The following is a 23,521-nucleotide window of genomic DNA, read 5'->3' on the forward strand; positions in this document are numbered from 1 at the left end:
CTCAGTATTAATTTTAATGCTAGGGAATTCTTTTAAACCTTAAAAGACTGACACAGAGCATGATACATGAGTCTGATATCTAGTTTGTAAAATATGTGGTTACCCGTTGAGATGAAAAACATCTTGTTTTGTGGACCATGTCTAGAGAACTGTAACTCCAGCATCAGGGCTTTATTTTTGTGGGTTAGAGAAGTGGATCATTTAAAAATGCATATATCTGTAAGAAGGAGGCCTGATATGGGATTGCCTTTCCTTTCTAATTGGACCACTAACTAAAAGGAAAATTTGGTGGGGGGGTTGGTAGAGACACCCTGAGAACACCAGGCATCTCCAGAGACTCCAAGAATGAGGAGAAGCCCATGTAAGGAAAGGAGTGAGAACACTGGAAATCAACTCTCTTTACTTCACCATTTTCCTGTAATAATTCTGCTGTAAAAGGGGTATGTTTACACTTGTGAAATATGCATAGTAAAGCAGGGAAATATCATTTAAATCACAATTGGCTTCTAAGATCAGACAGTGTCACTAAAATAGCAGCAGGCCTTTACTTCAAATTTTTAAAAACGGGCAACTATGGACAACTTGCTCAATTAAATATGAAAAGTAATATAAATTTATGAAAACTAAACCATCACAAGATATTTTCTCATCGGAATATACAGAAAGATAAAAGAATGGAGAAAAAGTCAGTAAAGAGACACATCTATGTTTATATGTATATGTATACATTACTCAGTGCCTGATAGAGATGGTGTAAATTCATGAAGCCACTAAAACAATAAATAATGTACATTAAATACAATAATGTAGAAACGTACTTATTGGCATAGAAAGAAAGCATGAGACTCTTGTTTTATACACATATGGTAGATTGATCATTCTGGAAAAGCTCAATCAAAAACAAGGTTATCTCCAAGTGGTACTTTGGGTATTTTTTATTTTCTTCTCTTCTTTATCTGAATTTCAAAAATGTAAGTTATACTTATATAACTTGTATAAAAATGCTTTATCATTTAAAGGAAGGCTAAAAGTGAAAAGGTTTTCTTTTTATATTGCAAGCTTATAACTCAGTGATAATTTATTCTGATACCATTTTATATAATTACTGCAGGGTTTGCAGATTAGATTGCTTATAAAAATAGAAGCCCGAGGAATATAGAGCCACACCTGAAGAAAATGGGTTCCTAAAATCTCAGTGGAAGATCATATAAATGAAGTAAATACTAGGTTTATAGAATAATATGAACAAAGGAATTATCTTCCAGCAGAGCAGACACAGTAAGTGAAAGTTACAAACCTTTTACTGAGGCATGGGAACTATAAACTAGGTTGGAAAAACTCATTTTATCAATATTTCAGCCTAAAGAAGTAAGAATAAAAGGAAACTAAAATTATTTTTTTGTCTGTAGTTCTCTCTTTTACCTTTTCCAGGAACAAGCCAGCAAAGAGTGAAAATGTGCACAGAATAATGTTGAGGGTGGTGGCAAAATAGCTACAGGAGTGACACGACCTGGGAGCCCACACAAGGATTGAGTCAGCAATATTTCCCAGCAAGCCTGTGCTCCTATTGCTGAGAGAACTGTGTAAATCAGATAAATGCCAAACTCATAATTCACCCAGACACAGCTTTTACACCAGCTAGGTCAATCCAATTATCTCAGAGCAGGGACAATGGGAAGAGTGCATGAGGACATATTAGGCAGCTTTCCACTGGTAAAAGAGGTAAAGAGATACAGAAACTCTATGCCACCACCCAAACTGTGCCTTCATAACTTAAAGCTGAACGCAGCCCAAAATCACCCTCCCAAGACCATGGGTCCACTCTCCCCTTGGAGCAAAAGTAAACTTTTCAGCAAGTTTTGTACATGCTACATTTTTACTCAAAATAAAGACCCTTTAGTGTCTTAAAATGGCTCCAGATACTTGAAATGGCTCCAGATAATAACAGCCAACACTTATTAAGAGTTTACAATATGGCAGGTACTGTTCTACACCATTTGTAATTATTAACTTATTTAATGCTCATAAGCTAAAACAGGTACTGTTATTATCTCCATTTCACATAAAAAGAAATACAGGCACAGAGAGATTAGGTAACTTGATCATGATCACACAGCTAGTAAATGACAGAGGAGGGATACAAACAAAACCTTCTCTTTTTAAAAAGAATCTTTTTATCGTAGTATAGTTGCTATACAATATTATATAAGTTACAGGTGTATGATATAGTGATTCACAATTTTTAAAGGTTATACTCCATTTATAGTTATTACAAAATATTGGATGTATTCCCCCTGTTGTACAATATGTCCTTATAGCTTATTTTATACCTAATAGTTTATACCTCTTAATTCCTTACACCTATATTACCTGTCCCCACTTCCCTCTCCCCACTGGTAACCACCAGTTTGTTCTCTATATCTGTTAGTTTGCTTTTTTGTTGTTTTATTCACTAGTTTGTTGTATTTTTTAGATTCCACATATAAGTGATGTCATACAGTATTTGTCCTTCTCTGTTTGACTTATTTCGCTTTCACTTAACATAATGTCCTCCAAGTCCATCCATGTTGCTGTAAATGGCAGAATTTTATTCTTTTTATGGCTGAGTAGTATTCCACTGCACATATATGCCACATCTTCTTTATCCATTCATCTGTTAATGGACACTTATGTTGCTTCCGTATCTTGGCAAGTGTAAATAATGCACCTATGAACATTGGGGTGCATGTATGTTTTCAAGTTAGTCTTTTTGTTTTGTTCAGATAGATACCCAGTAGTGAGATTGCTGGATCATATGGTAGCTCTATTTTTAGTTTTCTGAGGAACCTCCATACTGTTTTCCATAGTGGTTGCACCAATTTACAGTCCCACCAACAGTGCACAAGGGTTCCCTTTTCTCCACATCTTCGCCCAGCATTTTCGTGGAGAAAACCTTCTCTTTTAACCACCACAATGTGTCTTGAGAGAAAACATTGGCTTAGTATGAGTTTATTGCTGTTCACTAGGCTCCAGCCACAAAATAGGATCAAATAACTATCTTAAAAATCTGACCAAATAGAACAGTACTTCACCTGCTTGAGGGTGGAGATAGAGATGAATAGGAAGAGAAAACAAAAAAGAATTGAGGAGGAATGAAGAGAGAGAAATCTTGAGTAATTGAAAGCAGATCCCAGAATGGATAAACTGTGATACATCCATACTGTAGAATACTACTCAGCAAGAAAAAGGAAGAAATTACTGACCCTGACATAATAGCAACATGGGTGAATCCCAAGAGCATTATGCCAGGTGATAGAATCAGACATAAAAGAGTCTGGGATCTGCAGTTTATATGACATTCTGTATGATTCCATTTACCTGACATTTTGGAAAAGGCAATACCTTAGGCATGACAAGCAGACCATACTGGTTTCCAGGATTTGAGGTGGGGGAGGGTTGACTATAAAAGTGTATGGACAAGATTTTTGGGTAATGAACCACTGCATGCATTTGTCAGAACTCTCACAAGTACACCCTAAAAGGGTGAATTTTGCTCTGTCTAAATTATACCTTAATTTAAAAAAAAATACAGGACCCACAGCACCCAGAACAATTTCCAAATCTGTCTTAAAAAGAATCCTAGCAGGTTAATTTTGTTCTTTTTTGACAGATCTTCACTGAGCAGCTGCTGTGCACATACAGTTGGTAGGGCTGAGAGGGCGCCAAACAATAATACACCGTCCTGACTGCAGGAAGCTCAAACCTTGTTACATTTAATCATGTGAATTGATTCTCTCTGAAGAAACCTGAGGCACCATAAATATAGCACAAAGTGTGCAATTATTTTCCTTTCAAAGGTACCAAAAAAAAACGCAGAAGATTTTAATAAGTATGAAATATAAACAATGTAATAGCACCAATGTCCTTAGTACAAAGTGGAATATTTCAGATGTACCCCAGGGGTGCTCTAACTGAACAAAATAGTTCATGCAGCCATTAATTTCACAAATATTTATTTAGGTGTTGAGGTGTGGTGGTTAGTTTCGTTTGTCATCTTGGCTTGGTTATAGTCCCTAGTTGTTCAATCAAACACTAATCTAGGTGTTGCTGTTAAGGTATTTTGTAGATGTGATTAAAGTCCATAATTAGTTGACTTTAAGTAAGGGAGATTTTCTCAGATAATCTGAGTGAGCTGGGCCAGATTCAATCAGCTGAAAGGTCTTGTAAGCATAGCTGAGGCTTTCCTGAAGAAGCAATTCTGCCTGTGGATAGCAGCTTCAGCTCATTACCAAGAGTTCCAGCCTGTCCTTCCTGATGGCAAGCCCTACACATTTCAGATGTGTCCAGCCAGCTCCCACAATCACATAGGCCAATTCCTTGCAAAAAAATAAATAAATCTCTTGTGGTATCTCTCCTACTGGTTCTGTGATTCTGGTTGAATCCTGACATACTCAAGGAGAGAGGAATCTAAAAGATTGACACAGATCTGGTCCTTACCAATTGTGTGGTTTGGTGGAGATGACATGGAAGTAATCTGGTGATTACAAAATAAATTTTTGATGGTAGAAGTACAGGGAATATATTGGGTGATACCTAGCCTAGACTTCAGAGTGGAATGGGTAAGGACCATTCCCTAGATGAGGGAAAGTTTAATTTTTTTTAATAGAAATAATACTTCTTAGTTATATATGTTGTTATAAACAATCATTTCCACATATTTGGAGATCTGAGTTCTTCTCTCTAAGGCAGAGGTGTTTTTTGTTGTTGTTGTTTTTAAGTAATGTGCTATATCTTTCTAAATTTATTTATTTATTTATTTTTGGCTGTGTTGTGTCTTCGTTTCTGTGCAAGGGCTTTCTCTGGTTGTGGCAAGCAGGGGCCACTCTTCATCGCTGTGCGCGGGCCTCTCACTATCGCGACCTCTCTTGTTCTGGAGCACAGGCTCCAGACGCGCAGGCTCAGTAGTCGTGGCTCACGGGCCCAGTTGCTCCGCGGCATTTGGGATCTTCCCAGACCAGGGCTCGAACCCGTGTCCCCTGCATTAGCAGGCAGATTCTCAACCACTGCACCACCAGGGAAGCTCCGGAAAGTTTAATTTGAGAGTTAAAAAATTGACTGTGAATTTAAAAAGTAAAGTGTGTGTGTGTGTGTGTGTGTGTGTGTGTGTGTGTGTGTGTGTGTATTACAGGGAGGATGGTGATAAAGTGTTCTAAGCAGAAGACCTAGTCTTTGCTAAAGTCGAGAGGCAAAAGGGAGCATTGCACAATGGATGAGTGAAAGAGACTCAGTAGATCTGGTGTGTAGAGTGTGGAGGTGAGAGAGGAAGGCTGTGAGAACAAGCAGAAACTAGATCATGTGGGCCTTGTGAGACATGTTAAGTTGCTGGGCACAGGGAAGAAATTAGAGAGTTTTAAGCATAGAGAACAAGTGATTAATTTTGGATTTCAGAAAGATCATTCAGGACATGATATGGATAATAGATTGGGAGAAAATGGAGGTTGGGGACTATAATCAAAAATTCAAATGGCTGATGAAGGTAACCTAGTAGAAATGGAGAGAAGGATTTAATTGGATAGATATTTAGATGGTAGAAAGGACAATACTTGCTGATTGATTGGATTTGAAGAATGATGAAGATTGAAAAGTCAATATCAAGCCAAGATTTCTGACCCGAGCAACTAGGTGGATGGTGGAACCACTTGCAAAGATGGGGAACACTGATGAAGGTGCAAGTATGGAACAGGGAAGGACTCTTTTGGACCTGCTGTGGCTTAGGTACCCTTGGACATACAGGTGCAGAGATCCAGTAGGCAATTGGCTGAACCAGTCTAAAGGGTGGGAGAAGATCTGGGCTCAAAATATGGATCTAGGAGCATCATTAGATCAATGAAAATTGAGGGTGTGGGTGAGCTCATCTAGGAAGACAGTAGATACAAGGCAGGGGAGAGAGCAAATTATAACCAAGAGTAAAGCTGATATATCCAATGGGGAAAGAGAAGGAGAGCCTTCAAAACAGCAGACACTAGTTTTTAAATCAGATTAAAATATGACATATCATGACCTTCCACCTTTTTTTTTTACCACAATTAATATGTGGTTATGAAAAGCAATTGGGGTCCAAAGATATCAAAATGTTTTTTAGTTGTGGATGTGCTACCTGTCTATACTAATGTGGTCTGGCCAGCATATGCTTTGTCATTTGAAAAGTTTTTTCACAGGCATACATCTATCATTTAATCCTGAAAAAAAAGCCCTTGGAGGAACCTATTAACATTATGCCTATTTTACAGGCGAAGACATTGAGGCTCAATTCAATAATTTGTCCAAGCTCACTGAAGTCCATCCTAGTGCCTGCCTCTGACCATCAATCCCATCAGCATAGCTCTTTACAGTGAACATATTCAAAAACAGCCCTGCAGCCATGATTGATCTTATATTACAGATAGGAAAATAAAGGCTCACAGAAGCCGAGAGGCTAATCAATGTTTCTTACTCTGAAAAGGGAGTAGCTGAACTTTCATTCCGATATTTTGATACTATAAAACCAGCTTTCAATACCTGTTGATTAATATAGTAATAACTTAGAAAACCTTTGTGGTCCATAACTTCAGTGAAGTTTTTGTTTCTTTATATTGGTTTGTCTGAGTATGAAATTGGGCTTCTCATTATCCACAGCAAGCATCATGATTTTTCTAGGAACTCACTAAATTTTTGCTAGAAGGTATATAGTTCTTTCTGAAAACAAAGTAATAAATAAATGTGAACCCTAGTGATTACTTCTCTGTTTTAGTTTCAGACTCTCCTGGTGCCATAAAGTAAAATTAAAATATGGCTGTATGATTCTATAACCTTTAAGTTTCTACAAATACTAAATTTTGTCATTAGGATTATAACCATCAGTTACAAGGAAATTAATGAGAAACAGCAGTATAAGTCAGTGATCAATGCAACAATACTGAAAGACACTTGCAATTTCTTCTATTATAAATTTATGAACCATTATAGGAAGAATCCACCTATAAATGTTTCCTTAGTCTACCCTCAGCCATAGAAATATATAACATAATTGAAAACAACATATCTTCCACCTAAATGATTTTCTTGAGAATCAATTACTTAATTAATAAGAAAGTGATTTGTAAATGGCAGATACCCCTGTGAAAATGGGTGTATCCTTCTTATTATTTTATTAATGATAGCAATCAGAGTTCTATTTCAGTTAGGTAGGGTCATCCCACTGAAAAACAAATCACCCTGCTTAAGAGTCCTTTCATGAGCAATATTTTATGTTTCAACCAGATGAATTCAAACATTCCAGAAGAATCCAGCATCAACAAAACAATATGCAGATTTAGGATTCAGTAAAGAAGGCTGATGTTAGTAGGGAAAGAGCCTCAGTGTCAATGAATGTTCATGGTTATGTGAGTGACTCCTTTTTAATGGTACATTTATTTCTACTAGGTTCTAACTGCTCGGTTCCCATAGCAACTCAAGTGCTGGAGTGATGACCAAGGGAATGAACTTGTACTTCCTGGGATAGCTATTAAGCCCAGGATAAATCATTTCTTCTTTTGCAAAACTGCCTTCCAGTCTAGGGTCTTCCATTTGCTTGACATGCACTCTAGGTAATTCACTTTACTTTTGGTTTTGTTTCCTCATCTATAAAGTGAGATTCATAATAGTAATGCTTATATCACTGTTGGTATGAAGATATAAGAAATTATTACTTTACTAACTTACTTTTTCTTCAAAAGTTTTATGATACCACACCTTTCACTTTGAAAAGACTTGAACTAATGTTACAGAATTTAAAAAGGGAAGATATTTTATTTGGACATAAGAAACATAATGTGAAAAAGGAACACATGCACTCTGCATATAATCCTATGAGCCTAATGAATCTCAAAAATATTAACTTTGTAAAGAAATAAATGCATATTTTCCTCCTTCAAAATTCAAATCCAGCATTATGTTTCTGTTATCATTATCTTTTTCACTGATAATTTTCTTAATTCAAAATTTGTTCTGTGGAAGTTAGGATGAAGATTCTTGGACAGGAAAATTCTGAAAGATTTGATTTCTGAATACATACCTAAAGGGACAATTGGCAATTTGTATGTTAGTTTGGGAGTAATTTTTTTTTTTAAACTTAAGGAACTCAAATTCTGTAGTTACAAAGTGAAATACCAAAGCTGCCTCTTTGACGTTATAGGAAATTACTCAAGAACTTCAGAAACGGTCCTGCAGACCATTTCTCATTATAGAGGGGTGGGGTCACTTGTTCACTCATGTGAAATACCTGTGACATTTGGGATAAGCTTGTAACTCTAGAGCCACACCACCTGAATTGGAATGCTTACATTTCTGCTGACAAAAAGCAAACTTCTTAAACTTCCCACGTTTCAATTGATTTTCTCATCTATAAACAAGGATCATCACAATATCTATCTTGTGGGTTTTATGTGAGGAGAAAATGATAAAATAGCATGTGCAAAAAGCTTAGTAAACTCTCTTGAAAAGACAGCTATTAAATGTACTACTGGACGTTTTTGCCTCAAAAGAATGCCTTAGGGTTGCCTTTGTTTAATTTGTGCCTGTGATCTATAAGAATGAGACAACAAATAGGCCAGTAATTTAAGCCACAATCATTCACAAGCACATAAAACATAAAACTCTTAGTGAGCAAAAATTTTTCTTATGTATTCACCTACCTGCTGTTCCAGAAAATCACTTGAGCTGCATGAGTTAAACTTCTAATCATCTCTTGGATTCCAAGCTAATGAAAGAACTGAGTTGCTGCTGCTCTCCTGGCTTCAGTGTTAGACTCGAGAGCACTTCCCACCTTAGAGTATATTCCATCCACTTCATTTGCTGAATAAGAAAATCAACTCCTCAAAACCTTGCATAATTTTTATCCTTGTTCTATCATCCACCAATCTCTTTCTCTACAGGCAAAAACAAGGAACCCAATAAAGAAATAATGGAGTGAATTGAACTGAAATTCCATTCACTGGGGTTCAATTCAAATAGTGCTGAGGTGCTTGGTTGTGAATGTTCCAACCCAGTGTCTCCTCTAAGAGATGAAAGTACTTTCTCCCTCAAGTAGCTTCTGAGAGTTAAAAGCAATAAATCAACAACTACAAAAACACTTCCTACAAATCCATCTGTAATGAAACATCTAAAATGAAAACTCCCTACTTGGAAGTTCTTACAATCAGTTAAATGACTAAGACTAACTGGGAACTTGGAGAGAACCAATTACTGTGGTATGCTAAAAGCAACATAATGGAAGAGCCTAAGAATTCTCAGTCTCTTGACTGGCTACTCTTCACAGGGTGAACGCTTTTCTATTAAGACATAATGTTCCATTAGTCAAAAGATGAAAAAGCAAGATCAGAAATTACATTTTTCAGCATTAACATAACCTTAGCTAGTGTTTACAGGCATAGCACAGTGCATACAAAAGCTCCTTTTTATTGGTTTTTCATTTCCCATTAGGGTGGGACCAACTCACCTCAGTTCGCTGTGACTTTTGAGGATTTAGCACTGAAAATCCTATATCCCAACAAAGCCCTCAGTCCTGGGCAAACCGAAATGGTTGGTCACCCTATATCCCAAACCAAGTCAGTCCTACACCTAGCCACATCTACAATGTAATTTTCAGGGCTCCAAAAATGCCTTCACCAGAAAAGCATCTTCATCAGCTTGAAATACAGCATTTGAGAAAAGATAAGTAGAAGCATATTCATAAAATAGCTTAAAATCCTCTCTATGGCTTATTGGTAACATACAGTCATTCATACATTGTATGGCAACAGGGAGACAGTCCCAGAACTCCTGCCACTTACTATGGGGAGAGAGGCCATAAGGTAAGCCATCTCAATACACCTCAAAAAGTGCTATGATGGCCAAAGTTCTGAGTACTATAGAAGCATAGGACAAATATGCCTGGAGCCTGGAAGAATCAAGGAAATCTTCCTAGATAGTGATAGCTGAGAACTTTAAAAAAATTTTTAATACAATTTTTAAGGGTTACTTTCCATTTGCAGTTATTACAAAACATTGGCTATATTCCCTGTGTTGTACAATACCTCCTTGAGCCTATCTTACACTCAATAGTTTGTGCTTATTGACAAGTGTGAGATGATACCTCATTGCAGTTTTGATTTGCATTTCCCTGATGATTAGCAATGTTGAGCATCTTTTCAGGTGCCTGTTGACCATCTGCATTTCCTCTTTGGAAAAATGTGTATACAGTTCTTCTGCCCATTTTTTAATCAGGTTGTTGTTGTTGTTGTTGTTGTTTTTTGATGTTGAGTTGTATGAGTTGTTTATATATGTTGGATATTAATCCCTTATCAGTCATATCATTTGCAAATATTTTCTCTCATTCAGTAGGGTGTCTTCTTGTTTTGTGGATGGTTTCCTTTGCTGTGCAAAAGCTTTTAAGTTTAAGTCTCATTTGTTTACTTTTGCTTTTATTTCCTTTACATTAGGAGATGGATCCCCAAAAATATTGCTGTTATTTATATCAAAGAGTGTTCTGCCTATGTTTTCTTCTAGTTTTATAGTGTCTGATCTTACATTTAGGTCTTTAATCCATTTTGTGTTTATTTTTGTATACAGTGTTAGAGAATATACTATTTTCATTCTCTTACATGTAGCTGTCCAGTTTTTCCAGCAACACTTATTGAAGGGACTGTCTTTTCTCCATTGTATATTCTTGACTCCTTTGTCATAGATTGACCATAAGTGTGTGTGTTTATTTCTGGGCTCTCAATTCTGTTCCATTGATCTAGGTGTTTGTTTTTTGTGACATAAGCTAGGATCTTAAACACATGTTTAATTTAGTGCTAGAAGTCACTAAACATAGCCTTATTCTGAGAAAGGAGGCTAGACAGGCAGGTTTTCCTGAATATCATGCAACCAGAAACAGCTGACATTTTTGGGAAAAGGAGATGCTCCAGAGTGCGGGGAGGGGGAATGAGGATGGAAAAGATCTGGAAAGGCACCAGAAGGGGCAGAGTGTGTTCCTCCGGGGCAAACTTCTTCCTTTTATCATGTTTGCTTTCATTTCCTGTAGGAAAAACCTAGTCCGCTAAACTATTTCCTCTCTAAAGTACCCAAAGTCCTTCTCTAAAGTACCCAAGTGTCCTTTCCATTTGCATCTATTAAACCTTGTTCATCTTTTCAGGTTCCTCTGAACATCTGCATTTTCACCAAAGCTTCCTCGATCTTTGCTAATCCTCCCTGAGCTTCATCTTCCCAGGCCTCTAACCCTTTACTACATGTGCCACACACTTATGAGCTTCATTGTATTTGTTTTCCAGTATTTTACATTTAAATTCATCAAAATGTGTTGAACACCTCCCATCTGCCAGGTATTTATTAAATAGTAGTGAACAACTTAAATAGGACCCCTGGTCTCCTGGAGCATGTAGTCCTTCGTTAAAAAAATAGGATTATAAGCACTAAAAAGTACAGACCATGCAAATATGTCAGTTGTATCCTCTACAGTGTCAAAAACAACTATGACGCACATTGGGCAATTCATAAGTATTTGTTGACTTGAGGAATTAAAAAATTCACTAGTGGAATTGTTCATATTAGGAAACAACAATAAAAGCAGACAAAAAAGAGATGGTACATCGAAATTATTCAAGGGTCCAGTTGAAATGTAATGATGCACGTACACACTTGACTGTATAGTCCTGGGGATGTTAAGGCTGTGAAAGTTAACTGAGGAAAATGGAGTTGGAATTTTAGGAAAACTCCCTATGATGAAGTTACAGATTATTTTTCTCTTAACCAAGCTCAATAGCATAGTTAATACATATAATGAATGCAAAGAGAACTAGAAAGATCTGAGTTTAAATTTTGTTTTTGCCTCTGTGACCTGCAAAAGTTATTATTTGCATTGACTCTCAATTTGCTCATCTTTAAAGTGGGACAGTGTGCTGATACCTCCTATTTACCCTCCTTTTCCACTCTACTTTGCCATTCTTTACTCTGCTCTCTGTCTTAGGAGGCTGAATCAACAGATTCCAAGGCTCATGATTCTGACTGGGTTTAGCAAATGGGGCTCTGGCAGGGGACAGAGGGTGAAAGGCTGGTTATTTCCTTCCAGTGCAGGCTCCATCTTCCACAGTAGTTTCTCCTCTCTTCAATTATTCCTTCCTGGACTTTAGCCATCTGGCTGTAACTTCTCCCTGGTTCTCTGTTGCTTCTAGTCCCAGGGTACACTACCACTACCATCTCTTGTTGGTTTCCACTAACACTGCCCATGGCTCTGTAAATAGCCCCTTTATTAAATTTTCTACCAATTACCCAGTTTGTGCAATCTTTGCCTGTTTATACAGACAACAATCATATTTGCCTCTTGCTAATGTAAACATTAAGTTAAACTATGCAAAATGTCTAGCACAGTTCCTAGTATAAAGTAAGTCTTAGCAAATATGACTCTCTCACCCTCCTTCTCCTTCCTACAGAACACTCTGGCCTTCCTAAAGACAAGGTACTAGTCTATGCTAGTATGGAATCTGTACTAAATCTGAGTTTTAATAGTTTAACAACTTCTCCTTGAATAGGTCTTTGTTACTATAAAGAAAAAAATATGTTGCTTACATCAGGGTCATTAGCAAATAAAATCAAGAAAATGCATCTTTCAATGAGTCATGGCAATCTAAAGAAAAGTGTACTTCAACTATAAGTGCTTTGACCAGAGTTAAATGTGTGCTTTATAATGATATAATATTCCTCCTTTCAGGAACACATACATACTCAGACTATAAAAGAGCAAAAGGATCAGACAGAAGAAAAAGATTTATTTGACATAGGCAACAGCTTTGTGGACAAAATATTGCTTACAAAAATTTGTTTTAGAGATGATGGATAATATTTCTAGCTCAAGTTTCCTATAGATTTTGTGGCAGGGAGAGTAACTGAGAATTAAATGTGACAGAATATCTGTTGGGAAATGACTGAGTCTCCCTTTTCTCCATAAGATGATCATGGAAGAATGAAAGGTGTTCTTTCCTTGCAGTAGAGGTGATGAGGCTTGTGAGTTCTTTTGTCCAGGAATCCTTAACTTTCCTTACCTCCTGGGGATAGCTAACAGTCAGAAGAGGGAGTAATCAGCTGTTGTAGGTATGATGGAAGGAATTTTCTGAACATGGCTTTGTTATTAAAGGCTTAGGTCCACGTAAATAATAAAACTGGATTACTCAAAGAGAAACTTAATCAGCAGAAGTACTGTGATTGAGGATTGAAGAGGGGCTCTGTGAGGTGGATAGATCCCCTGAAGCCAGGGAGGTGGTGGGAGTTCTGGTCAAAAGCAGCAGAGGCAGGTTCTCATGGAAACGCAGAGCCTTTGAGGTGGTAGAGCCTTGAGGCAATGCTGGGCTGTGTGTGGCAAGTTGAAACAATGGCCACAGTCTCCACAGCTTCCTGTATCTGAGTCCTTTTGAAATGTGACTATTCAGCTCTTCTCGTCAAGAAGTAGAGTTTATTTCTCCACCTCTTCAATCTGAGCTGAACTGTGATGTCTTCTGGTAAATATAACGGAGTGGAAGGGATGATATGCCAGTTCCAAATCTAGGTCTCAGGAGGCCTTGTGTGTTTCTATTCTTTCTCTTAGAACCTGGAAAACTTCCATGTGAACAGATTTGAAATATCCTACTCTATGAGAGACACATGGTCTGGTCCTTCTCCCATTCCCCATCTGACAGCCAAACAATCCAAGAAGCCACTTTGCTGACTTGTAGCTCACCACAGAGGTATGTGTAAACCCAAGTGAGACAGAAAGACCACTAAACAAAGTCCAGTCCCAATTGTCAACCCATAGAATCATGAACTAAGAATGTTTAAATCACTAAGTTTTGAGATTGTTTGTTACCCAGCAAAGCTAACTAATACACTATGTGCCTATGACCTTGGGATTTTGATCACAATCTCTGTGGCCTAGCTTGGCATGGGGAGAATGGTGCTACCTGACTACAAATGGGCCATGTTGACCTGAAAAAAAGCAGCATCAATGACCATGAAAGATGTCCAGACTCTACCATTTTGCTGTCCTGCCTGTCCTTCAGGGTTCTTGTGTAATTTGAGGAGGGAGGAAGGAGAAACCCTTGACCCCATTTCTGTTAGATCAGTTGATACTGAACTTTCTAACCATCTTAATATGTGGGGACTTGAGTCAAACCTTATTTTAATTAGAAAAATAATAAAACCTATTTCTGTAGTTTATGTCACATTTTTAAAATAGTAAAATTTAAAATATTTAGCAAGCTCTTATGTGAAAAGGAAAGTATTATACTTCAGCTTTCCTTAGATTTTATACCGTTTCTCAGACAGCATAGGAGAGATAACCATCAGATCTTAACATAACTTTCTGGAGGAGGTTTTTGAGTTCTGGTTTAATGTGTGGTAATTTCATGATTTTTGAATAAAAGTTTGGTTAAGTATGAGATAGCAAATAAGTGTTCAAGTCCAAAGTAGTGATTGTTGAAATGTTGTATATTTACAAAGAACTCTGGTCTTAATGTCATGTGAATTGCATATTAGTCTTGGCTCAGTTATTAAGTAGTGTGATGCTAGGTGAGTCATCACCTATATTTGAGCCTTTATCTGCAAACACAGAAAAATACTAAATAATCCTTAAGTTCCTTTGAAGGTCTTCTAGTCTTTGTCTCCCCTTCTACATTTACAATTGGATACCTTCTTATTCAGAGGCATAATTTACTTCTCCATAGAATATCCTTGAACTGATTACTCTTTCCTATAAATCTTTAAAGCAGTTACTAATGAAAAGAGTGGGCAGGCAGCTAATCAGGCCCAGCTTTGTGTTATCTCTGCCACTGATATCTTGTTATCTGTTACCTGTTTATCTGGTTTTCTGAACTAGTTAGGAACCCGAGTTGAGGATGAGGATGGTGCCTTATCCTTTCTGACTGTCCATTTTAAAGTATAAAATGCAAACCTAAAAATAACTCAATGAAAATTATTGATACACTTAAAATTGACTATATTAATAAATTGTGATGTACTTTCAAGATAACCTTTTTTCCAATATTTGTTAGACCCCTTCAATGGCATCGGATGACATGTGGTGCTTTAGGTAGGTCATTTCACTTTTCTGGAATCTAATTTATAATGCATAAAATGGGAGGATTCAGCTAGATCATCTGTAAGAACACTTCTTCATGTACTAGTCTGTCATGTTTTAAGTGCTATGGAAGTTCAGGACATAGATGTTTGTCATGAGCCTCATTCTTCTTAGCTAGACTTGGCTCTTAGATATAAGCTTAGCTTAGAGCTATTGAAGGCATGCAGGTTGACTGTCACAGGTGCTCTGGCTGGGTGCCCACAAAATGCTCTTCAATCTCACCCCTCAACCTCCCACCTTCACCCCCAACACACACACACACACACACACACACACTCCACACTGTTGCAATTATACTAAGAGATGCTACTTACGGCCACCATTTGTTCTCAGAGTTAGTATGTTAGATTGACTCTTTTTGACTGGTCAGAAGCCTAGAGGTAGAAAACTTAATATCTATACTCAACATAGTTAAGTTGGGTCTTGATTATAAAATTATTTTCAAAATTTACAATAGCTTTACAAAATAATTGTTTAAAGATAATGATATCTAGCTCTTTGGAAGTAAGACCTGGCTTCTGTAAAGATATAGGTCACATAACCTTCACGCAAGATTACCAGTCTGAAACCTGTAGCTGAATAAGTACTTTGAATGAAATGTGCAGACTGTTGTTTAAAATTCCTTTGTTTTTCTCATAATCTGCATAATTATAATCTGTTTATTCTAAAGCTATCTTCTATGATTTGGAAATATAACATATACACTTTACCAAAAGATCTGAAATTGATACAAAGCTCCTTAGTAATAACTCTAGTGCATCAAATGAATCAGTATCTGAAAATGTTGACAGTTTTCAAATATAAAAATGTATGAAAAGAGGGCTTCCCTGGTGGTGCAGTGGTTGAGAATCCGCCTGCCGATGCAGGGGTCACGGGTTCGTGCCCTGGTCCGGGAAGATCCCACATGCCGCGGAGCAACTAAGCCCGTGAGCCATGGCCGCTAGGCCTGCGCGTCCGGAGCCTGTGCTCCGCAATGGGAGAGGCCACAGCAGTGAGAGGCCTGCATACCGCAAAAAAAAAAAAAAAAAAAAAAAAAAAAAAAAAAAAAAAAAAAAAAAAAGAAAAATGTATGAAAAGATATAAGTAGCCCAGTAATTCCATGAGAGGACTATATGTAGTATCCTGTTCCCAAGCAAGGTCAACAACAACAACAAAGTCTAGTAAAACTTCTTTGTAAGACATTTTAAACATATTATTATCTTGAATCAATATTGCCTTTTTAAAAAAAGCTTTTTCTGCATCTATTGAGATTATCATATGTTTTTTATTCTTCAATTTGTTAATATGGTGTATCACATTGATTGATTTGCGTATATTGAAGAATCCTTGCATCCCTGGGATAAATCCCACTTGATCATGGTGTATGATCCTTTTAATGTGTTGTTGGATTCTATTTGCTAGTATTTTGTTGAGGATTTTTGCATCTATATTCATGAGTGCTATTGGTCTGTAATATTCTTTTTGTAGTATCTTTGTCTGGTTTTGGTATCAGGGTGATGGTGGCCTCACAGAGTGAGTTTGGGAGTGTTCATTCCTCTGCAATTTTTTGGAAATGTTTGAGAAGGATGGGTGTTAGCTCTTCTCTAAATGTTTGATAGAATTCATCTGTGAAGCCATCTGGTCCTAGACTTTAGTTTGCTGGAAGATTTTTAATCACAGTTTCAATTTCATTACTTGTGATTAGTCTGTTCATATTTTCTATTTCTTCCTGGTTCAGTCTTGGAAGGTTATACCTTTCTAAGAATGTGTCCATTTCTTCCAGGTTGTCCATTTTATTGGCATAGTTGCTTTTAGTAGTCTCTTAGGATGCTTTGTATTTCTGTGGTGTCTGTTGTAACTTCTCCTTTTTCATTTCTAGTTTTATTGATTTGAGTTCTCTCCCTCTTTTTCTTGATGAGTCTGGCTAATGGTTTATCAATTTTGTTTATCTTCTCAAAGAACCAGCTTTTAGTTTTATTGATCTTGGCTATTGTTTTCTTTGTTTCTATTTCATTTATTTCTGCTCTGATCTTTATGATTTCTTTCCTTCTGCTAACTTTGGGTTTTGTTTGTTCTTCTTTCTCTAGTTCCTTTAGGTGTACGCTTAGATTGTTTATTTGAGATTTTTCTTGTTTCTTGAGGTAGGCTCATATAGCTATAAATATCCCTCTTAGAACTGCTTTTGCTGCATCCCATAGGTTTTGGATCATCGTGTTTTCATTGTCATTTGTCTCTAGGTATTTTTTGATTGATTCAGTGATCTCTTGGTTATTTAGTAACATATTGTTTATCCTCCATGTGTTTGTGTTTTTTACATTTTTTCCCTGTAATTCATTTCTAATCTCATAGCATTGTGGTCAGAAAAGATGTTTGATATGATTTCAATTTTCTTAAATTTACTGAGGCTTGATTTGTCACCCAAGATGTGATCTATCCTGGAGAACGTTCTGAGTGCAATTGAGGAGAAAGTGTAATCTGCTGTTTTTGGATGGAATGTCCTATAAATATCAATTAAATCTATCTGGTGTGCTGTGTCATTTAAAGCTTGTGTTTCCTTATTAATTTTCTGTTTCGATGATCTGTGCATTGGTGTAAGTGAGGTGTTAAAGTCCCCACTATTATTGTGTTACTGTCAGTGTTCTCTTTTATAGCTGGTAGCAATTGCCTTATGTATTGTGGTGCTCCTATGTTGGGTACATATATATTTATAATTGTTATATTTCTTCTTGGATTAATCCCTTGATCTTTACGTAGTGTCCTTCCTTGTCTCTTATAACATTCTTAATTTTAAAATCTATTTTATCTGATATGAGTATTGCTACTCCAGTTTTGTTTGCTTTCCATTTTCATGGAATATCTTTCTCCATCCCCTCACTTTCAGTCTGTATGTGTTCCTAGGTCTGAAGTGGGTCTCTTGTAGACAGCATATATATGGGTGCTGTTTTTGTATCCATTCAGCAAGCCCATGTCTTTTGGTTGGAGCATTTAATCCATTCACATTTAAGGTAATTATCAATATGTATGTTCCTATGACAATTTTCTTAATTGTCTTGGGTTTGTTTTTGTAGGTTGTTTTCTTCTCTTGTGTTTCCCACTTAGAGAAGTTCCTTTAGCATTTGTTGTAGAGCTGGTTTGGTGGTGCTGAATTCTCTTAGCTTTCGCTTGTCTGTAAAGCTTCTGATGTCTCCATCAAATCTGAATGAGATCCTTGCTGGGTAGAGTAATCTTGGTTGTGGGTTCTTCCCTTTCCTCACTTTAAGTATATCATGCCACTCCCTTCTGGCTTGTAGAGTTTCTGTTGAGAAATCCGCTGTTAACCTTATGGGAATTCCCTTGTATGTTATTTGTCGTTTTTCCCTTGGTGCTTTCAATAAGTTTTCTTTGTCTTTAATTTTTGCCAATTTGATTACTATGTGTCTCGGCGTGTTTCTCCTTGGATTTATCCTGTATGGGACTTGCTGTGCTTCCTGGACTTGGGTGGCTATTTCTTTTCCCATATTAGGGAAGTTTTCGACTATAATCTTTTCAAATATTTTCTCTGGTCCTTTCTCTCTCTCTTCTCCTTCTGGGACCCCTATGATGCAAATGTTGTTGCATTTAATGTTGTCCCAGAGGTCTCTCAGGCTGTCTTCATTTCTTTTCATTCTTTTTTCTTTATTCTGTTCTGCAGTGGTGAATTCCACCATTCTGTCTTCCAGGTCACTTATCCATTCTTCTGCCTCAAATATTCTGCTATTGATTCCTTCTAGTGTATTTTTCATTTCAGTTATTGTATTGTACATCTGTGTTTGTTTTTTCTTTAATTCTTCTAGCTCTTTGTTAAAATTTTCTTGCATCTTCTCAATATTTGCCTCTATTCTTTTTCTGAGGTCCTGGATGATCTTCACTATCATTATTCTGAATTCTTTTTCTGAAAGGTTGCCTATTTCCACTTTATTTAGTTGTTTTTCTGGGGTTTTATCTTGTTCCTTCATCTGGTACATAGACCTCTGCCTTTTCATCTTGTCTATCTGTGAATGTGGTTTTGTTCCATAGGCTGAAGGATTGTAGTTCTTCTTGCTTCTGCTATCTGCCCTCTCAATATTGCCTTTTGTGAGAAAAACTATGGGCAAGAATCTGGGCTTTGGAATCAGATAACCCTGAGCTTCAAATCCTGGCCCAACACCTTGCTGGCTAGGTGTCCATAAGCAAAATCATGAGCAAGACTGAGTTAAAATTATTTTCCTTTTAATTAAAAAGAGATCAATGACATCATGGGGATATTCAATTTCTTCCAAAGGGAACATGAGACAATGAATAGCATTTCTTTTTTTTTTTTTTTTTTTTTTTTTTTTTGCGGTACGCTAGCCTCTCACTGCTGTGGGCTCTCCCGTTGCAGAGCACAGGCTCTGGACGTGCAGGCTCAGCGGCCATGGCTCACGGGCCCAGCTGCTCCGCGGCATGTCGGATCTTCCCCGACCGGGGCACGAACCTGTGTTGCCTGCATCGGCAGGCGGACTCTCAAACACTGTGCCACCAGGGAATCCCAGCATTTCTTGATACAGATGCTGCACTAAGTTGAAATCAAAGACAGCTTTAACACCGAGAGTCAGACAAAGGTAACAGGGCTCAGTCCAGAAAAACCTCCTGTTTGTTTGGAAATGGTCCCAGAAACACCTAGGATTAGACACCCAGCCATATTCTCGCACAGTGGATTTGAGTAAGGCGTGCATGAGGGAGTATGTGAATTCCCAGGGTCATGCTTATCTCTTATTCCAAGGCTCAGCCATTTTATTGTTCAGTGTAAGTCCTAACAGAGAGATGGTAACAATGGTAGAAACAAAATATCTAATGCTATTTTTCATTTAATCAACATCATCATTACTAATTAATAATTAATTATCCTTGTTCTTGGCTTTGGTTAGCCAAATAAATTATCCCCATTTAACCCACTTGATAGAATTTTACTGTTTAATAGAGCTGATATAGACAGGGACTGATAACAACAAAGTGAATAATAGATAAACTAGATAAATACAAAAAACAAAGTAAATGCTAGTAAATATCAGATAAACACAGGATAGGTAAAAGCCAATCAATAATGAAGAGTGATGTAGGACAATGAAAAGAAAACTGCATCCAAAGACAAAGATTTAAGAGTTCTTATCTCAGCTATCCCTCCAATGATCTATGTGACCCTGGGTAAATCATGCTCTCTGGATCTCAGGACCTTGATCTTGCTCTACTTTCTAATATGGGGAAGTGCTCATGTTACCTACTTTGTGACACTCACTGGTGGGCTCTTTGCCTTCATTTAACTCTACTTTGTCTTTTAAAACCATTTTAATATCGACTAACCCCAGATTCATATGTAAGTGGAGAAGACTTCCTTCTTTCCTTATTTCCTCAACAAGAGCCAGACTATTCTAACCTTTGGGTAATTCCTTGCTTTTAAGGCTTTGATTGCTCTTAAATTACAGAGATCCCTGGGAATGGATACATTTTAAAATTATTAGACATTCACATTTCAGTAAAATTGCAAAGGGAAAAAAGCAGCAAGACTTATCTTATAGTCCCCCTTATGCCCTGTAGTAGAGATTACCAGCTGTCTCCAGCACCTTTTCTTCCCCAGTACCCATTTTATAACAGAATTCCTGATTTTCAGCTGGGCACAAGTTTACTCAGAATAGGGGCTACATTTCTCAGCCTACCTTGCAAGTAGGTATGATCATAAGATTAAGGTCTAGGCACTGTAATGGAAGAGCAGTGGTGTATTAAAAGGGATGCTGGAATGCCCTTCTTCATCATATCTTCCTTCCTGACGGCTAGAATGTGGATATAAGAGATGGAGCTCCAGCAGTCATCTGGTGACCTTGAGAATGAAAATCACAGATGGTAGCCTAATTTCAAGCAAAGGTAAAGTGCTCTTCTGACTTTAGGGAGATAATCAGTTCCAGTCCACTTTTGTTTGTTTAGTTGATCCCTGGCTAGCTTTTTGTGTTACTCCCTTCACCCACTTAAATAACCAACTCAGGCAGGAGAAACAGGACAGAACTAAGTTCCCCCAAACCTTTCACAACGTGTTTTTTTTTTTTTTTTTTTTCCCACAACTCAATTTTCATGAGTTCTTCCACAAATAAAGACATACTAGAAAACTGAGGAGGTAAATCATTGTAATAAAATTTTAAGAAGGGATGAACTTCTCAAATAATAGTAAATCTGAGAGGGTTCAAAACTTGTAATATTTCAACATGTTCTGTGGTATCAGACTCTTTGAATTTTGAGAATTTCAGAAGGTGATGATGATAGTATGAAAATTATAGGAAATTTTTTGAAGAAAGACAAGCTCTAAGTAGCTGTACAAATTTTTATTATTAAATGCCAATAATTATACACATTTAAGTGTCAGTATTACTTTGTTGGTATTTCTCTTGGAAAAAATTTATAAAGAAGTGCACCTTTACATAGATCTAAAAAAATCTGCAGAAGGGCTTATGTGTAATAAGCTATCAAGAAACATTGATATTGGTTTTTACCTTTTAATTTTATTTGCTATTAGCTAATTTAAATGAAATTGCTTGAAGCCTCACATAACAAATGCTTCCCTATGAGGGGAGCATTTTCAAATGTGTTTTCTGAGTAGCTATAAAAACGATTTACCTAGGTGATATCACATTACATTCTCATTGATTGCAAGATTAGAAGACAGATCTTAGATTTCTTTTAAAAAAAGGCAAAAACAAAAGCACAATCTAAAATTATTGGGACATTTTGAACATGGTAGCTTCCCAATGCATTGTTGTTGCAATACTGAGTCAGTCTGTGAAGTTTTCGAGGTTTGTATTTTTGAAAAATTCTTACACATAAAAAATTTTAAGGCGGTGTTTCTCTGTTTAAGAACAACTTGCATCAGAATTGCTGGAGTGTTTGTTTAAAATGCTAATTCCCAGACACCTCATCACTTCCAGTGAATCAGAATCTCTATGCATGCCTTGAGAATATGAATTTTAACACCCCCAAGAGATTTTCAAACACATTTAAGTTTAAGAACCTCCGTTCTACTGCTTTGTCTAGTGCAATGAAGTTTCAAGCAGTTTTAAGTTATTACGTCCGTGTCTGTCAGTATCAAGTTAATTCTTTTCCCATTCTGCCTCCAATTTTTGACCGCACGTGAAAGGCGGGGATGATTACTGGACTGATTAACATTTACTCTTAAGGAGAAAAGAGAGTTTTTAGATCGGTACAGGGAATATGGATAGTCACACATATTTGTGAACTGAGGGAAAAAAAATAAGTGTAATAAAAGTACAGTTCTGAGATTTCAAAACTATTTTTGAACTAGTCTGGAGGAGCATGATTGTAACGTAAGACATGACTCCGTGTTAAAGAAAGGACAGGATAACTTAATAGAGGTCTCCTATCTTGCTCTGTGACGGTGCTTCTAGGCTCTGGTGATGAATGTGTTCATTTTCTGTGACTTCCTTTGGGTAAATAACCCGGTGCCCTATCAGCTCTCCAGCCCTGGGCCAGCAGCGGCCGTGTGTGCGCACTAATGACGGTGGAAGGTATCTGGGGGAGGAGGGCCTGGGGAGGGGCTGCCCAGCACGATCGCGCCCCTGGCACTTCCTAAGAGACTCTCAGCTCTTTCTCTGCAGCTGGTACTTGAAGACTCCACACTCTCCCTCCAGAGAAAAGAAACCATCTATCCAATTTAGCTGTGCTCCCTCGTCCCTCGTTTCTCGCTCCGCCAGCCGCCACCCCCACCCCTTCCATTGTGTAGTGCGTTTAGCTTCCCTTCCTGCGTGAGACCTTAACCTCGTTTGTAGCAGGAGGGATTACTGAGAATTTCGGAACCTTGAGTTGCAATGGAGCTGTATGGAAAGGTAAGCAGAATGGAGTTCCTCTGCACGCTCTGAGCGAAATCTCGCTTTGATGGACGTGTGTGTGTGTGTGTGTGTGTGTGTGTGTGTGTGTGTGTGTGTGTGTGTGTGTACGCGCGCGCGTGGGTGCCTTCTCAATGCAATTGTGTGAGTAAACCACTTTCTTTATGTGTGTGCCATTCATTCTCGTTCTCCCCCGCGTTTGGTGAATGAGATTGTAAAACCACCCCACTCTGCCTATGGAAATGTATAAACTTTCCGGATTCAGGATGGGTAGGTGTAGGGCGGAGAGCTCCAGACGCAGCGCAGGTTTCGTTTAGATTGGGAATTAGCACAAGGTAGTGCGTTTCCTAACAAGATAAATCACAATCTAGCTTCGGAAAGTGATAGGTAGCAAAGAAAAATCTACAGCTGAGATGAGCTAGGGTCACTTTCGCCTGCACCTTGCGAGGAAATGGTCTGTGAGGCTGAGAGCAGCAATAACCGGGAGCGATTCCAAAAGAGAAGGGAGGCTCCGAGGCCGAGTCCAACTGGAGGAGCA

At 37.6% G+C, this 23,521-nt stretch overlaps 1 protein-coding gene across 1 annotated transcript in view; it reads left to right on the plus strand.

Moving 5' to 3' along the window:
• The first annotated feature begins 22,617 nt into the window (after nt 1–22,617).
• The window catches only part of RAB3C (RAB3C, member RAS oncogene family), a 302,467-nt gene continuing 301,563 nt past the window's right edge, over nt 22,618–23,521 (plus strand). Inside the window, exon 1 of the mRNA XM_067030998.1 lies at nt 22,618–22,983. Coding sequence (XP_066887099.1) covers nt 22,966–22,983 — 18 coding nt within the window. The 5' untranslated portion in view covers nt 22,618–22,965. The remainder of the gene's footprint in view (nt 22,984–23,521) is intronic.

Source organism: Kogia breviceps, chromosome 4, assembly GCF_026419965.1.
Source record: "Kogia breviceps isolate mKogBre1 chromosome 4, mKogBre1 haplotype 1, whole genome shotgun sequence".
Taxonomy (NCBI): domain Eukaryota; kingdom Metazoa; phylum Chordata; class Mammalia; order Artiodactyla; family Physeteridae; genus Kogia; species Kogia breviceps.